The sequence below is a fragment of the Diceros bicornis genome, chromosome 12 (genome assembly GCF_020826845.1).
Source record: "Diceros bicornis minor isolate mBicDic1 chromosome 12, mDicBic1.mat.cur, whole genome shotgun sequence".
In the NCBI taxonomy this organism is placed as follows: Eukaryota; Metazoa; Chordata; class Mammalia; order Perissodactyla; family Rhinocerotidae; genus Diceros; species Diceros bicornis.
In genome coordinates, this window is record NC_080751.1 from 30,218,226 (window position 1) to 30,236,138 (window position 17,913).

Below are 17,913 nucleotides of genomic sequence, written 5' to 3' on the forward strand. Positions count from 1 at the left end.
AGGAGGAGGATTGGCAATAGATGGTACCTTAGGGCCTGTCTTCCTCAGCAAAAAGAGGAGGATTGGCATGGATGTTAGGTCAGGGCTGATCTTCCTCAAAAAAAAAAATAATAATAATAATTGAATTAATTGTAATTTTCATCTATATGAATTAAAAGAACAAGTGAAAGATTTTACAACACAAGCTAATTTTAAAATATTCTTAAATATCATTCTTAATTTTTAACTACATTGCAATAGAGAATGGTGTGAATTGAACAATCTCTGAATATCAAGTCTCTCATTACGAGCATATTTAAAAACATGCCTTTGTATTATATTTAAGATAATGAATCATCTGTATTAATATCATTACCATCATCATGTAGGAGTATTATGATACTTAGTGACTATTAGAAATCTACTTAATTTAGGAAAAACATTTTGAAGAAGAAAAAACACTGTGAGATTAAATAATTTATTACCATTGCTAAGATGAACACATATACTTGATACTCAATTTTATGCAGAACTTTAAAAAAATAGTTTTAATACAGTATCAAAATTTACACAAGTATTTTGTCAAAAGACCAGTGTTCCTTGTATTAGCTTCTGCAGGCTGCACTGCAGGCACAAAAACTTGTTTTAAATGTCTTTATAGTGTAGGAATACAATAATTTAAGGATAAAAGCTTTTCTATGAGAGAAAGTGTAAATATAGCAAGCAATTTTCTTTTACAGAGTAATAATATTTTAAAAATATATAACATTTTAAAAGAAAGATAGACTTAAATGGTAACCCAATTACAATAATTAGAGAGATAATTCTATACTAAATTAATTCATAAATATTTTCTGAAAACAGAGGGCTGGTTTTTCATCACAGTAACATTTTAAAAAGTATAACAAAATTCCTTCACATTCCTTCACCAGTGACAATTAATACACTGTGTAATGAGCCCATTTAAAAACGACAATAACAACAACAGAGAATATCTGCTATGAATCAAATCTGAGTAATTTAGAAGAAATCTGAAAACTGGGAATTGTTGCATTCCTACTTTTATAATCTTAAACTACAGTAAAAACTTAGCATTCTGTCACGGGCCTCTTGCACATTCATACAGGAAACTATCATTGCATTTGGATAAACACAAAATACCTATCATAGCATTTCCAATACACACAGTCTAATATTTTATTATAGATACCAAAAATAAGGAAGAAACTAAGCAAAGCTAGCACACCTCTTTTTCAAACCTCAAGCAATCTGAACAAGAGCTTTAGCCTCAATAATGAAGGACATGCGTCAGTTTCATAAAACATTAGATAGCTGTTGTAGGCAAAGAAAGCTTTTTTCATAAATGCAGTGCAATATTTTAAAGTTTACATAAAGTTTATTAAATATAACAGCATGTCTAGAAACTAAATTGTAGAAATTGACATCTCACAGCTGGAAACACTTAGAAAAATTATGTTTGCTTGTTCTTTAAGTGAAATTGTTAATATTAACATCAATGATAACGCTGAATGAATATGGAGGTTGATATGTCCCCAAGATGTGTTTTCGTGAACAATTCATCAAGATTAAAAGAAAAGATATATTTTCATCAATCGAAATAAATGGTACTCTCTGATAAGCATTCTACAAAGTCTTGCTACCCTCTAGCTGGTAAGGAGAATTTATGTGGTATTTTTAGCACCTGAAAAGTCAAAACAAAACAAAATCCCAGAAACCTAATCTTCTCTTGCATCCAAATTAATTATGTATCCAGAACTAGTATTTTATTGACTAAAATATAAGAAATAGGTGCCCAACTCTCAAACTTGGGCAGCTGGAAAACACCTCTTCTTATCTTTAACACAACATGGTAGAAAACTCCCAACATTATATGCAATGAGTCAACTCTATCAAAACCACTGAGGCTCTACTAGACTTGTCCAATCATGCAGGTTTCCCGATTACAACCTTAGATCTGAGGAGTCAAAACGTTTTAGTTCTACTGAAAATATTAGTACCAAAATGGTGATTTTCAAAGCTACCTTGAGATTGACTGTTGTGCACATCGAAGTAAGAGACATAAAATACGGCTTTAGTTATACTAAAGGTTTTAGAGGGAAAATATGTGCAATGTACAATCACTCCATGTTATTCCATGAGTCCAGGTTTGTGGAAATCCACTATTTTTTCTCTCTCTGGCAGTGCTGATCTCATGTTTGAAAGAGAGTGATTCTCACATTGGTCCTTTGTACTGGTTTCCAGACAAATGTTGCCTAATTCCAGGACAGGAACCTGCAGCATCTCCAAGTTTCCTCCATACAACCTTAAAAGAGAAAAAAAGAATAAGCATCTTTATTGTCCTCTTCCCCAAAGAGATCTGTGGTTTTTTTAACGGGGTTGTATGAGAGGTGCAAAGAGGAATGAGAAGACAAGAGACAAAATATCCACATGAATAAGCTCAAACACAAACAAAACAAAATGCAATGCAAGTTTCTAAATCACAAGAACTGCTCAGTAGATGGGACTACTACCCTTTGTTAGCAACCAGCATCAAAATTAAAGAATGATGTGCCAACTTACTGTAGTTACACGAGTGGTCCTTAACTCTGGCTGCGCACTATGCACTTGGAAAACTCATCTTAAATGCTAACTCCCACCCTCAGACATTGATTGCATTGGTGGAGGTGAGGTGTGGTCATCTGTGTTTTTTTAAAGCTCCTAATGTGATTCTAATGTATAGACAGAATTAAGAATACATGAGCAAAATCATCCTGGTTCCTACATTATACATCTGTAACAGGGGATATCAAAATGTTTAATCCACTAAGAAAAATGAAGGAGCTTTTGTTCTTGAGCTATTTAAGGGCCATTAGTAAATTTCCCTGGTTTTTCCTACAGAGTGGGGGCCTCAATTGTCATAAGTCTTAGCTACCCAACTGTATGATCTCTAAGATTACCAAAACAGAAAGCATGTAAATGCAGGGAAAAGAGAAGAATAAATTCAAGAATCACTGAAATAGATACAATTACAATATGTTAAAAATCAGACCATTTTAGAGGAACAATAGCAAAAGGCAAGGCCAAGACTAATGTAAGTGTAAAGTAAAACCACAGAATTCACCAATGATATACCAGTATACTAATATTAAATGGAAAACACAACACACACACAGAAAAATAGTCATAACCCTCCTAGAGTGTTTCACTATAAGGATTATGTTCAGATTGATAAATTCCACAAAAATTTACATTGCTCTAACATGAACACAAAACCAGTTGGTTCTTTAATTATTCATAGACTGTGTTTTTCTTTTGGTTTTGTTTTTCTTTTAAATAGAGCAGATACTCCAGGGCAACCCAATATTATTCGTAGTAATACATAAGAATATAGGGTTCTGTCTACCTTCATTTCTAAGCCAATGGAACTATTAGTCTCTACGGGTTAGCAGACACTACTATGTGGTAGAAATGTCCTGTCATATTTGAAGGGAGTTGTAGTTATGGTCCTGAAATATTTGGAAAGTAATGAGATAGCAATGGATGGCTCAAGCTGTACACAAGGGAGTTAAGAAAGTCTCATTTCTTAATAATTGACTGTGAAGAGGCACAAACACTGAATCAGGAAGCCAAGGGATGCTATGGACTTTCCCTTTCTAGCCCTTAAATGGCATATACAATTACATGTACCCAGAATGCTCTGAATGCCTGGTTTAGAAGCAGAGGATAGACTCACAAAGACCTCAAAGGATCACAGACACAAAGCATTAGAGGGTTACAACTCAAAAGTGTGACTCCTCTTCAAGTAGTCAAATGTAGAGTGCAATAGGCCTTAACCCTGAAATCGCTATGTGGTGAAAGGAAACTCAGAAAAGGCAGAACTCTGAAACAAGCTGATGATACTATGTGGACACAGAGTAGTGATTGGTTAATAACTAAAAGAGCAAAACAGATGGGTGTCTGAGATTGTGGCTAAAATGACCAGTGAAGTGTTTCAACTGTTCTCAGGGAATTTACAAGAGCCAAACAGACAATCCTAAAATGAAACCATTACTACAAAAAGATAAATTTACTATTTCTTAGAGGGCAGTATATTTGTTTCTGTGGCACAGTTTGGGAAGAGAATAAAAGCATTTCATGCTCAGTAATCAACAAGATGGTGCTGTGAATAACAGTGTTCACTGTATAGATATCAACAACTCATCTCTGTGAGGAATATCAGAAACTGAGGCAAAACTTCTATTATCTTAAGTTCTACCTGGGTATTTATAGTGATCTCACATTATGAGAAAGCTTTACACCTCTGTGACATTTTTATTTTTATTTATTTATTTTTTTTTTTGGTGAGGAGGATTAGCCCTGAGCTAACATCCACTGCCAACCCTCCTCTTTTTGCTGAGGAAGATTGGCCCTGGGCTAATATCTGTGCCCATCTTCTTCTACTTCATTTGTGGGATGCCTGCCACAGCATGGCTTGATAAGTGGTGCATAGGTCTGCGCCCGGGATCTGAACCTGTGAGCCCTGGGCTGTGGAAACAAAACTCGTGAACTTAACGACTATGCCACCAAGCCAGCCACCCTGTGACATTTTTATAAAGGCACATAGTTCTTCTAATAGGTTTCATAATCTTAGTTTCTAAGAAATTACTTACCTACGAAACTATCTCACAATCTGTATTTTTCTTTATTCTCCAGTATTTGCTATGTGTTTTTAATGTTCATATAATTTACAATGGTGATAAAAATATTATTTTAAATCAACAGATTTTTCCTTGGCTTTTAAATAGTTTTCAACTATGAGCGCAAATAATCAGATCTGGGCTGTCTTGCATTTTTTTCCTCCAATTTTGGGTATTAAAGACAAAAGTGGACAGTTAGAAAAGGTGCCCTAGAGAACTTTTAACAGTAAACAAGGAGGGCAAGCTTTTGCCTTTCTGAAAATATAGGGGAAAACAACAACCATACCACTGCATGCAACCTTTTGAGGCATTGTTGGAAATACAGGCAAACAAAAAGATCAATGCAAAACGAATCAAGATCTAATCCATTAGTGGGTCTCTTCTGTGACTCAGAAATAAATTTTCTAATGTCCAGAAATCTTTCATCTAAAAAAAGAAAAAAAGAAAGAAAAGAAACAAGCTGGCATTTCTTGATGGAGATTCTGGCATTAAAGCACAATGGAGACGGTCACCTCTGTAAGATGCACTGCTTTTCATTCTTGAGGAAAGAAAAGGAAGTCTCCAGATTTACCACACTTGGGAAAGTGGAAAGAGCTAGTCCTCAAAGGAGATCTGGGTATACTCCTGACTTCACTGTTCATTAGAGAACAATCTGAGCAAGTAACTTAATTTCGGGATCTTAGTTTCCTCCAACACACAATGTGAGTGTGGGTTCTTATCCAGGGGTTCCTATCCAAATCTCCCAGGGTCTAGAGTGAAACCCAGACATCTGAATTACAAAGGAGCTCCACATACTACTCTTTGGAAAACTAGTGGGGGACGGCCACTATGATCCCGTCTAGTTCTACAATCCCTAATGTCTGAACTTGACTTCTCATTCTATTCTCAACAGATGAGAAACAACAGGCATTCCTAGGTGTGTGGCTCAAATTTTTAAATTTATCTGAGGGTAAGGACAGGCTGAAAAGCTAAAGAAGGTGAACAGTGATGCATTTAGGAAATTATGACATCTAGAATTAAGGACCTTTTGAAAACAGACAAAAACAGATATGCAGGAAAGAAAAACAACTTGGAAAGGTTGCAAAAGAAAAACAGCTACAATATAAGCAAGCAGGAGACTAAAACCCTTGCCCCAGTACATAGAAAATGCCCATGGGATCCATTATTTTACATTTCCTGGATTCCAAGAACCTCAAGGAGGTAAATAAGTGAGAATATCGGCTCCTAATAACCTAAAGCTTAAAGGTATTTCTACAGTTCTGATATCCTAACGGGCAAAGAATATGAAGATAAAAGTACAATAAAAAGCCAATTAAAATCAGTGCTTAATATAATCTACCATGAATTTTTGTTTTTAACAAATGCCTTCCTCTACAATGTTCTATTTAGCTTTTTTTTTTCCCCCCAAAGCCTCAGTAGAGAGTTGTATGACATAGCTGCACATCCTTCTAGTTGCTGTATGTGGGACGAGGCCTCAGCATGGCCAGAGAAGCGGTGCGTCGGTGCGCGCCTGGGATCCGAAGCCGGGCCGCCAGTAGCGGAGCGCGCGCACTTAACCGCTAAGCCACGGGGCTGGCCCTATTTAGCTTTTTAGCAAGCTTCACTAATTATATTCTTGATTAAATGATATATCCATGCATATTGCTCAAAAACTTAACATTTAGTTAGAGCTTAATAATAAAATCTAAACCACATTAATGATTACATAAAACATGCATCATGAAAATAGCATGTCAATTTTTTTACTTTGTTCCTCTCTGACTTCACAGATAGATTTCTATGTGTCTATCTCAAGTTCACATCTATCTCCTCTTTCTATTATCTGAGCTTGTGTCAAACACTGAAAAGTAACTACTTTGCATGACATGCAGCACATATAACATATGCAAGAACAACTAAGCAAATATTACCTATTAAGATGGTGATTTTTTTCCCAAGTACAGCTACAAAGAAATCCAAAAAAGGCTGTGCTTTTTTTGTTTATCTAGGTTCTTAAACATTGATCTTTAAGGAACTTAGAAGTATGAAGCAAAAACCCATTTATCTTATCAAAACTAGTAACACAACATTTTAGACAATAAATTGATCATTTAGAACTTTCATAATTCATTCTGAAATACGGAATTGGCTGATTATTGCTTACCTGAATATTTTATAACATGATTATTATATTAATAAAACTGTAATAAAATATACTAAAGATATATTAGTATATAAAGATGTATTAGAAAAACAAAGGGAGTTGGTTTTATTTTTATATAAAAATATAAAAGCATCTGGCCAGCATTTTAAAAAGTAGGTATTCATGAAGCAGTAACTAAGCTATGATGAAGCTTTCAACACAGAATACACAATAAAGCACATTAAACTTACATTGCACATTTCTCTGACTATAGCTTTTTCTGTCTCACTAAGGTCATGTTCATACTCTTTACCCTGTTGACGATCTATAGTTTCCTGAACATCCAAGACCTGGATTTGTTGAAAAAGAAAAGCAAATTTCACACGGAAAAAAAACTTGTTAGTTATGAATAAAACCATCAAGGAGCTCTACTTTGTAAAACCTTTCATTTTCTCCATGTCTGCATATCAGAGTGGATTAGCATATGGCAAAACCTTTTAAAATAGTTGATTGTTCCGAAACCTATCTGGAATCAATTCTGCTTGATTTTCAAATGGCCATTGAAAGCAATCTATTGCATCGCTAATAGTCAATTGTATCTATTAATGTCTAAAATAATTAGATGCACTTAAGTTAATTTGGTCATTAAGATAACCTGACTGTGTCAACCACTTGGAGACAGTCAATAATTCTTGCTCCATTCTAGAGAGCAAGAATGGAGCTCTTTATTGTTCCTCTTTATTGTTCCTTAAAGAAGAGCAACATAATTAATTGTATGCCAAATAGTCCAAATGATATGTAGACATGGCCTAGAGAAAAGATGACTAAAAAAGATGATAGGGACAGGTGAAACTGGTCAGAACCCAGGAATATGTTCATAAGAACTCTTGTTAACATTAACACTACTGACCTCACAGCTCTTGCCAGGACATGTTCCTGGTGCCTAGGAAAAGACTATAGAGACAGCTCTTGGATAGCAGCAAAGAGAAACAGTGGCTCCTTATAATGAAAATATTTGAGCAACACTTTAAATATTTTTCATTAGAGCAAAGTGTCTGGGGATGAGATGCTTTTAAACAATTTTAGAGGTTTATGATTCTACTTCTCTAAATTATCCCTAAAATGGATTGAAAATAATATTCCTTTAAAAATGTCTGTAAAGTTTTCATGTCAGTACTTTCTATGGTACAAAAAGGGACAAAACTTTGGCTTTGAGTGTTGTTTGTTATTTTTCTCTATATCAGCTTATAAACCAAAGCATTAATGTAGCACAAAATAACTAATGCTTTTCCTAAAAGTTCCTATAGAGTCCACACTGAATGGTGACACTGCTAAACTCCTTGGTTTTGTTGTGGTCATGGTCAATGCTGATGGCTACACCTAAAGGCATCACCTGAGAATTTGAGCCAAAATAAATGACTTAAGCATGCAATGGGAACTTCATGTCAAGTTCATAGATACTGAGACTACACTGATCTTTACTAGAGCTCAATTCTGTAACAAATAATCTAAATCACAAACTACTCTCTTGTTGAAACTTCTAGCCATTATTACTATGTAAGCTACCACTTCTTTCAAGTAGGATATGACAGTAGTAAATGAAAGCCTCACCCTGGTACTCAATTCAGATTAGAGTCAGTTCACAATCTTTATATACTTAGAAGAAAGCATTGACTATGCTCAGTGAATACTTAAAGAACTCCTGGAACAAGCTCATTTGCCTACAAATTCAATTTATAATGCACTTCATAGAAGAGTACTTCAAATCAGTTAATTTCTACTAAATGAAGTGAAGCCCCAATTAATAGTTATGAATTTTAAAGCAAGAAAGATGTGCTGTTATTACAAGTGGGCTAATTTCTCACACTGATTTACAACACTTCCCCCCCACAACCATGACCATAGAGTTTATGAAAGCCTAGAGATCTTTCTTTTGAAATCTATCAGAAGATGAGAAACTGAGCCATTGTTCTAACTATTCCTTCCAGAACAGAAAAATCTTAGGCTATAACTCAGCTCTAGGTTAGTGACTTTTAAAAACAAAATGTGTTGAGTGGCTACATCTGTTTTTTTACATTGTCACATTCTTAACATGCATTTCCCATAGGCTATGTTTGTATATATTTCTGTTTCATGACACAGTTAATTCATGGGAGCAAATACATTCTATATTCAAGAGCCTCCAGTTACCCAATAAAGATGCTTCAGTTGCTCAGTATTATCTATCCTGCCAAGCGAGGACACTTACACGGTCTGATTATAACATAATATCTTCCTCTCTTGAGATAAAATTTTATACAAAAATTAGAAAATGAACTCAGAGAAAAATGAAGAGCTCTTCCTTGCCCTCCCTTTCCTTTTAGGCCATACTAACACAGCTGCATTGAGAAATTTGGGAAAGAGTGCAATGCGACCCACTACGCTGATTGAAACTGCACTTGCCATTTAATAAGCAATAGGCTGAAACGACTTTCAATTTGAAAAGTAGGGTAATGTGGTGCTTTTGGAGTATGTGCAGACACTAATACTATAGGATTGAAGTGTCTGGTCCATTTTTCATTTCTAAAATGCTTTTCAGATAGCTAGCGCCTGGTTTATGCTAAGGTAACAGCTGCTCATGCTAAACAGCATCCAAATGCTGTTGCAGAGAGCAAGCTGTTCATCATTCAGGAACCACCAGAGGCAGGGCAGTACCCCTCATTCTGGTGTGCTTTCCCACAAATTCATCTCCATTGCTCATTTTGTGTGTTATCTCAACCAACACAGGAAATGCCAAGTGCACTGCGACTGGCCACCAGCATATGGTTCTGCTACCTTCTCTCAGCAATCAGCATATGCTTGGGAGAAGCAAACTCATTTCACCTAAATTACAGCAAAATATAATGAGGGAGCTAAATCTTCCATTAAAATCAAATCATCCCCAAATCAAATAAATATTTTGAAGTTCTCATCTACTTAATTGCTTTCTACATGCCAAGGAAAGTGTGGCCCACTCCACAACAGTGAATCTTCAGGCTGTTGATAAATCATTCTGAAGCAAAACAATTTTAGAATAGTTGTGAAACTCATGTGGCAAGTCCAGGCTTGAAGCACTTGACCCACTTTTTGGCTCAGAAAGGTTTGATCAAGGCTATGTGTTAGGAATTATAGATAATTTAAAGGACAGTGTTTCATACTTTGGAATTGATAAAACTTCAAAGAACTGTCTTAATTATTTTTATTTTTGTGAGGAAGATCAGCACTTAGCTAACATCCATGCCAATCCTCCTCTTTTTGCTGAGGAAGACTGGCCCTGAGCTAACATCCGTGCCGATCTTCCTCCACTTTATGTGGGACGCCGCCACAGCATGGCCTGACAAGTGGTGCATCGGTGCGCGCCCGGGATCCAAACCTGCGCCTCCAGCAGCAGAGCGCGCACACTTAACCACTACGCCATGGGGCTGGCCCCATGACTGTCTTAATTTTTAAGATGATTTTTTTGCCTGCATCAATTTCTTCTCTTAGATAGGAAAATATTTATATTGCTTATTTATTTATTATTAATTTTACTTTTGGTGCTTACTTATTACTTATTGGAAAGCTCATTATTCATAAACAAAAATAAATGATAAATTTCAGCCAAATCATTTTTGAAGTCATTGCAGAATCTGAAGTGAAAGCCAAAAATAAAATAACTTTATGAATAAGACCATGTATCTATTTTCTAATACTCTATAAAGGAGCATTAACTAGAGTTTGAATTTCTATTTAGTGGAGGATAGAGGAGGTTTTCGTTTATTTCAATAGTTTCTTTTAGTAAGTTGCACAATGTACCTTCAATCGCATAAAAAAAGAAAAATATGGTATCTTTCCTTATTTTGGCCAACTATTACCTCCCTATATTTGAAGATATCCATGCTACAAACATTGCACATAAAATACCTATAACAATATTTTACACACATGGATATACATGCACATCAGACTTCAACTTCGATGCAGATAGATATGAATCACATTACTCAAACCAAAATGTTAAAACTAGAGATTCAATCATAAGTACTCAAACCCATTGTTAGTTTAAAAAAATTAAAATCATACTTCAACAATTAAGATAAAAAAAGTTACACCATAAGGGGTCAAAAAATAAAGTATCTATGGTTAAAACAAGACTGTGAGGACTACCAGACTACAGCAAACAAGCCACAACACAACTGAAGTTCTGGATAAACGGTTGTAGACAGTTGGTTACCTTAAGAGAATGTACCACAGGTTCAGGCTGCTGAGAAGGTGTGGTATGTCCACTGAGGCTAGCTGGAGAGTTGGGTGAACTGTTATTCCCATCAGCCCCTGATGACAACCTAAAAGAACCCTTAGTAGAAAATCAACAACTTTGTTATTAAAACAAAAGTCGTTTATAACTGCATAGATGTCATTCAAAATTCAATTTCACTGCCAAATGAGAATAAGCCACTGTGTTAATTTTTCTCTAGCCTGTCCTAAGATGCTATCAACCTGTTAATTGGAATACACTTGCCGCTTGACCAGCAAGAAAACTTAACCAAGAGCCATCTCTAAGCATGTCCAGATGTCATTTCTGATTTACCACAGAGAGCAGTTCCCCCTAAGGAATGCCCATTAAGAGCATTTCAAGACTGATTTTTGAAACAACTTAAAGATACTCAACAGTAGGGAATTTGTGAGTTACTCCACAGCTGAGTTAAACATGCTCACTCAGCAAGACAAATGCCATATTCCATATGTCTCAGAAAATGCAGACACATCACATTTGTGCATTGGAGAAACTGTCTCTCACATAAAAACCTTCTTTGAGGCAAAGACCTATGGTGGAGCATTTTCCAAAGAGATTTAACAAAATTCAACATTTTCTTTAAGAAAGAATTTTCTTATTTTCTGGTCTTTTAAAAAATGAAGAACAAAATAGATAACACATTACATATTTGTAGTTTAATGACTCTTCAACTTAACTGCTGAGAAATCAGAACCGGGGCATGATTAATTTGACCTGTTCGAGTCAGTCACTCACATAGGAACTGGGAAAAAGCAAAAACTGCACTTTTTCTAGGGGTTTCTTGGGGAAAGACTAATGGACCAAGAAAAAAAAGAGCAGTAGTTACCTACTTTCCTCGAAAAAGCAGTCTAATAAGGATTTTCCAAAACTGTTTTTATGGAGATCACTACACTCAGAGAGTCTGAGAGATTTTAATTTCTGTCCATCAAAAAAATCTACTACTTTTTTTCATGCCTAATAGATTAATAACTGCTCCATTTCACTTGATACTATGAGTCTAATCCCCTGAGAAGGAGCCAGTGAAGGTGCATCATGTGTGGATTCACAAAGAGAAGAAACAACTGTGGTTTGGGACATGTATTATCCAGCATCTACAGGAGAGTTTCTATGCTGTGCATTTCAGGGATAGGAGGGAGAAGCTGAGCACAGCAACAGTTATAGGGATGAGTTTTATGCAAACCATACTATTTGTAGAGAAATTGAAAATTCCCATTGATTTTTACAAAGATTATTATTTATGCAATTTGGAATATCTTCTCTCTTCCCTTGTTGCTGCCACTTCTTCCTATGTCCTTGAAGGCTATCCTTGCCACCTCACAAGCCAACTGAGGCCACGTTCTTCTTCTTGCTCAAAGAGTTATGCAATCAAATCAGGTTCTGCCCCTACCTTCACTAGCCAACAGGGGGAGGAAGCCATGGAATATGACATTTACGTGACCTCTCGAGTTTCTGTCCTCCACTGCTACTAATGATTAAATTAATAGCAAGTGATGATAGAGGACAGCCAATTATAATAGCCCCATTCTCTCTGGGAAAAAAATATTTATAAGATTTGTTTTCCTGTACTTGTAATTCAGATCAAATCAGACATCATAACACCCGATACAAATAACAAAAAAACGATTTGAAGTTTAAACATGGTTAATGGCACACCATCCTCCAACCCCAGCACCAAATTTTGGATTTCCTCTTCCTCTGTAGAGATCAAGTGTTTCCAAAATGAAGGAGTTATAAAGGAAGCTCTTCTTCCCTGAATAGCTCTGGTCCTCTACTATTCTCTTTCCCTACTGGCACCACCCTTTTGAACTCTTTTGAAAAGGCTTCCGAGGTTACGCAGAGTTCACTTCAAACCTCTCATTTGGACTCACCGTTGTAGAGCCGTTTTCCCTCTGACGGGTAATCTAACTTGGCAGGCGATCTTCCTTCCTCTCTGCACTACCCTCCTTCCAGTGATTCCTTTCAAACCCTTTTCTGCCTAGCCCTTCTGTTTCAAATGTTCCCTTCCCAGACGTGGCAAAATGGTAGGCATAGCAATGCCAGGCTGCTTTTGCTTGGGCATGGGGGCTCCATCTTTCAGGGCATTTTAGTTTAAGAGAATTTCTAAAATCAATGGTAAGTAGCTTCCTTACACCTAACCCTCTGGGCAATTTAGCATTGTTTAAAATTAAGGAGAGTCCTAGTCTACCCTTATCTAGTCAGAAAAAAACACTCTTTTATTAAAGAAGTTTCCTTAAAATAATAATAATGATAATAATAATAAAGGCTACAACAGGAACTACACAGTAGGGGAAAAACATAATTCATAGATTAAAGTTCTACTTCAAATTTGTGTTGCAAGCCATAGACTAGTAATCATCAGAAAGATCAAGGTTCATATTTTATGTGGTTTTTGTGAAGCTGCAAAGGTAACCCAATGCCTGGTAAAGTTGCACACCAACAGGTGCTAAATAGTTTTCTAGATTATATCAAAATCAAGCACCTCATTCTATCACATCTAATTTAGTTACTATAAAATAAAAGGTTATATTTCTATGTGCTTAGTAGAATGAGACCAATGTTTAGAGAATTATCTAGGTTCAATCAGTATATACTCTCAGTTAACTAATTTATTTTCACTAAAGTATTTTTAAAAATATGCTACTGAGTGAAATACCAGTACAACAAATGATTTTAAACAGTCCCTTGGAGTTTATTTCAATAAGATTAAGCCCATTTATTTAAAGTGTAACTTGGCTGGCTCAGGAGACAGGGAACTTTAAAAAAGAGAAATCTTAATAAAATTGGAAATGTGATTTCCAGCTTCAGGGTTGCTTGTTTTCAAGCTACATGTGATCACACAGTGCACGCACCACCTCTTGGGTCAGCGGATAATTTGAAAGGGCAAGAAATATTTCTGGGCTGGTCTAGAGACATCTGATGGTGTCTAACAATCCATTTTCATGGCCACTAATCTTTTAAACTCCTTTCCATGAAAGGTGCGGGGTACCTTTCTGCTTCTCCAGTGTTTGGGGTTACTCAACTTTCACCCCCCCAGGTTCAGGAAAGAAACACTGAAGGCGACTGTTAAGGAGATGAGAGATTCTATTCCCATCTTCCCTCCCCAGATTTAGACACATAGCAACTTTCTTTCATGTGTACATACAGACTTGTTCTCTACCCCCCAAGTATAACTTTTCCTCTACCAACAGAAGCCATCTGGTTACGCACAAGACAAACGCAGCGGCTGACTCGTCTTCACTCACCGGGAGAGTGGGCAGGCATCGTCCTATTCCTCGGCACCCTTGCCACCACTGCAAGACCCGCCGGGCTCTGGGCCCCCAGCCTTTCTCCATATTTGAGCTGTTTCTAGTTGGAGGTTGCCTTCTATTCTGGGTGGCCTTATATTTGGAACAATATAGTACAATCACTCAGAAAAATACTGTTTCCCAAGTCTCAAGAAAGCAGATAGAACAAGAAGCTTAATGAAATGAACCACAATGACCACAATGGCAAGCTATAACATGCACCTCAAACTAGGGGAAAAAATTAAAATAAAAACAAACTGAAGTTTTGTATATTAGAGCTAAAACTGACTTCTTAAAAAGTTTTTGAGAAAGGTCTAACTAATTCACAAGCTATCAAAAAGGGATAGATGATAAAGCCAAAATTCCAGAAAAAACTGAAGCTATTTAGACAACTTTATTTTGTTGGTTTTCCTTGTGATAAACAGAGAATTACCATAAGTCTTCCAAGTATTTAAAACTGTATAACTTCAGAAGTTAACAGAAATTATTTGAAATGTAATTGGAAGAACTGTGCCCTTTTGTTAAGAAACACAGGTTGGGAAGATATATTGAATAATACTCAGAAAAATCGACACTGCATCAAATTCTCAGCAAAATTTCTGCACGTTAAAGAGTATATAATGAACTAAGGGGTCACCATTGCATTAAAGTAACTATTTTACATGGGTTATATACATAATTATCAAAATTTCTATTAATAGGTTAATTTTCAAATTTCTGTACTGGTTGGAACTAGAGATATCACATAACTAAAATAAAAAGAAAATACAAAAAAATTTTTTCCCTAAATTTGTTTTTTCTATGACCAAACTGTATAATTCTATTAAAATGATCCGAAGGAAAATGAACTTATTTGAACATAATTTCCTCCCCTGTCAACTTTCCCCAAGACCTTTACCTAACAATGCTATGTCCTAAGGAATAAAAAAATTTTATAATAAATTCACTAAACAGTCCAAAAATTCCAGTGTCTAAATGTTTAAGTAAATTTTAGGTGATTAAAAATGAGAAAATTGTTTAGTTCTTGCTGATCTATTTTCCTAAAAGTATGTGCTCTACTGTGAACAGCACTGGTCTAATTTTCACTCTTCTCTGACTTCCAGAGGCTGAACAATAAAGAAAATGTACCATGGTCTTAAGTGAAGTAAAGAGAAGAGCAATGATGACAGGCAGTTGGTACTCACAAAACTATTTTCTGAATCTATGAAATCAGTACCAGTTACCTATCAAATAAATAAGTCACATATATTCCTCACACATAACAGAGAAAATTATATATTTCCACTTGGACCATAATGATCATTTCATCATAGCAACACTGATTTGAACATTGGTCTTTTAGTAATTATTTCATGTGTCAGTGTCTAATTTATTTTAATAATCAAAAAAATTATATCCAATAATTGATCATATGGTTGATGGCTTAAAATTCACCTCTCACCCCAATCTGCATAGCTCTATTTCTGAGATGATCATTGATGAGTAATGTAAATTTTTTACAAATGAGTTCTATCTTCCAGATTTGGTTCTCTCCATGATTTACATGTCTTTCAGATCTTATGTTTTTTGGATTTAACAAGCGAGTAAAATATAGGAATTCCTACTTTCATTCTTCCTTAATGTGTATTGAGGTTAAATCCCAATGCCTCTCCACTGTAACAAAGCTATCATCACACCCATGAAATCTAAGATAACATCTATAACCATTTAGAAGCCTGCTGGGAAGAGTAGCTAAATCATTTAGCTACAATGTAGAGAATGCACAATATTTTCCCATTTTCAGGAAGTAGAACATGAAATAATAGCTATGCCTTTAAACATCTTGTAAAATGTTCTTTTAAACATATTAACTATAGATTGTATAGTATTATTAATCTCATTAGATGGGGCAATATACATGGGCCAGATTGTTGTGGAAGAATAAACTACTTGATAAATATAACCATTTTAAAGGAAAAGGTAATCATTTAGAATCAGGATTATTGACTTTCTACTCATGTCAACAACCTTTTTTTTTAATTCAAGTCATGGAAAAATGTGTTCTGGACCAGCTATCATTTTTGACCTTCAAGTAAACTATATCTGAATGGTATTTATATACTAATGAAAGCTTAGCTCTTGGCTAGCTCTACAATCGTCAGTCACGCTACTTTATGAAGATAGCTTCATAAAATACAATAAGCCTCAGTACCTCGGTGGTTGGAGTTGTTTCTGGCAACTTTGGAGCTCAATGAGGGAACCTAGATTCTGGCTGTTAACTGGTAGAACAATGCCCAATAACCTTAAGAAAGTCATCTTCTATTTTCTGAGGAATTCTGTTTTGCTTAGTTTTGTTTTCTGCAGTTTTTCAAAATTCCAAATTTATTAAAAAAGAATGCCTGAATGACCCTACCATTTCAACAGAAAGCTGTACTTGTCAGCTATTTTATACACAGCTACAGAGAATAATCCACAAATTATTTTAGAAAGCAGGAGGGTCCACCCTGAATGCTAAAAGCAAAACAATGTTCTGCATCAAGACTGTGTAGGAGGTAAATTACAGATTACTTACTATGTGACTGTGTGCTAAGTACTCATAGAAATCATGAATCCTAATGCTACAAGGCAACACCCTAGATCAGGAAACAAAAGCATCCTATCATATCAAAGAAGATAAAATACATTGGTATTTCTGTGCCTCTTATCATATGACATCTGGAAGATCTTCTTCCATGAAAATTGAGATTTGGGACATTTTCTAGTATTGTCCTTAAAATAACTGACTTCTTCAGAATTAATGAAAAAAAATGAAGCTATTAAAATAAACCAAAAGAAGATATATTACTTACGGTCTCACTGAGTAAAATTATTATAATACATGAGTTTTAAGAGAAGTGGCAAGATGAAGCTATTGTGACTAAGCTGTCTTCTTGCTATTTTATAGTTATATTTACTGCTATTTTAGTAAAATTATTTTAATTAACACTCTGAAAGTTTCCATTCTTTTGCCTTACACAAGTACACATTTAAAACAATCTTCTACAAGAATAATAGAATATTATGTTTTTATATTTTGTCATATAAATTCAGGCTTCCCACTTAGATATAAATCAGACGTAATGCACTTGCAACAAACTTTAGAGCTCAGCCCTCTTATCTATTATGGGAAGCCAACTATGGAAGCCTGAAGATTGATCAGCTAAAGTGGTTTCCTGTTAGTTAAAGATGTTTAATTTTTTATAAGTCCTGAAGCTGGGTCAAACCATCATACAGTGCCTCATAACTTATCAGAACACATACCTAGTTTAAGAGGGAGGATGAATTCTCTCCTTATTATAGGGCGAGAGCTCCAGATGCTTTGCTTAATCTTATCAGGAAAATAATATTTTGTTCAGTTTGACTAGTCTTCATTCTGACAGACTGCAAAGGTGCACTAGCACACAAACAGAAGCTCAGATTAGAAGACTTTAAAGGTAACCTTGACAAACGTTTTCCAAAAGATGTCTGTGAATGGGCTTAGAAATGCTAAGAGACCCTCAGCTTTACTCTAATAGATAATATTGATTGTATTCAAAGAAAAGT

General features: G+C 35.4%; 1 protein-coding gene across 9 annotated transcripts in view; it reads right to left on the reverse strand.

The window, feature by feature from the left end:
- Positions 1 to 443: 443 nt before the first annotated feature.
- The window catches only part of CCDC85A (coiled-coil domain containing 85A), a 191,922-nt gene continuing 174,452 nt past the window's right edge, over positions 444 to 17,913 (reverse strand). Inside the window, exons 4-8 of one of the 9 annotated variants that reach the window (XM_058551186.1) lie at positions 14,311 to 14,445; positions 11,009 to 11,128; positions 7,688 to 7,720; positions 7,029 to 7,127; positions 2,150 to 2,302 (exon numbers count right to left, since the gene is read on the reverse strand). In XM_058551186.1, the coding sequence (XP_058407169.1) occupies positions 2,213 to 2,302; positions 7,029 to 7,127; positions 7,688 to 7,720; positions 11,009 to 11,128; positions 14,311 to 14,445 (477 nt within the window). In that variant the 3' untranslated portion in view covers positions 2,150 to 2,212. Of the gene's footprint in view, positions 2,303 to 7,028; positions 7,128 to 7,687; positions 7,721 to 11,008; positions 11,129 to 14,310; positions 14,446 to 17,913 lie in introns of all 9 variants that reach the window. The other 8 variants (XM_058551189.1, XM_058551187.1, XM_058551190.1 and 5 more) reach the window with 8 other exon arrangements.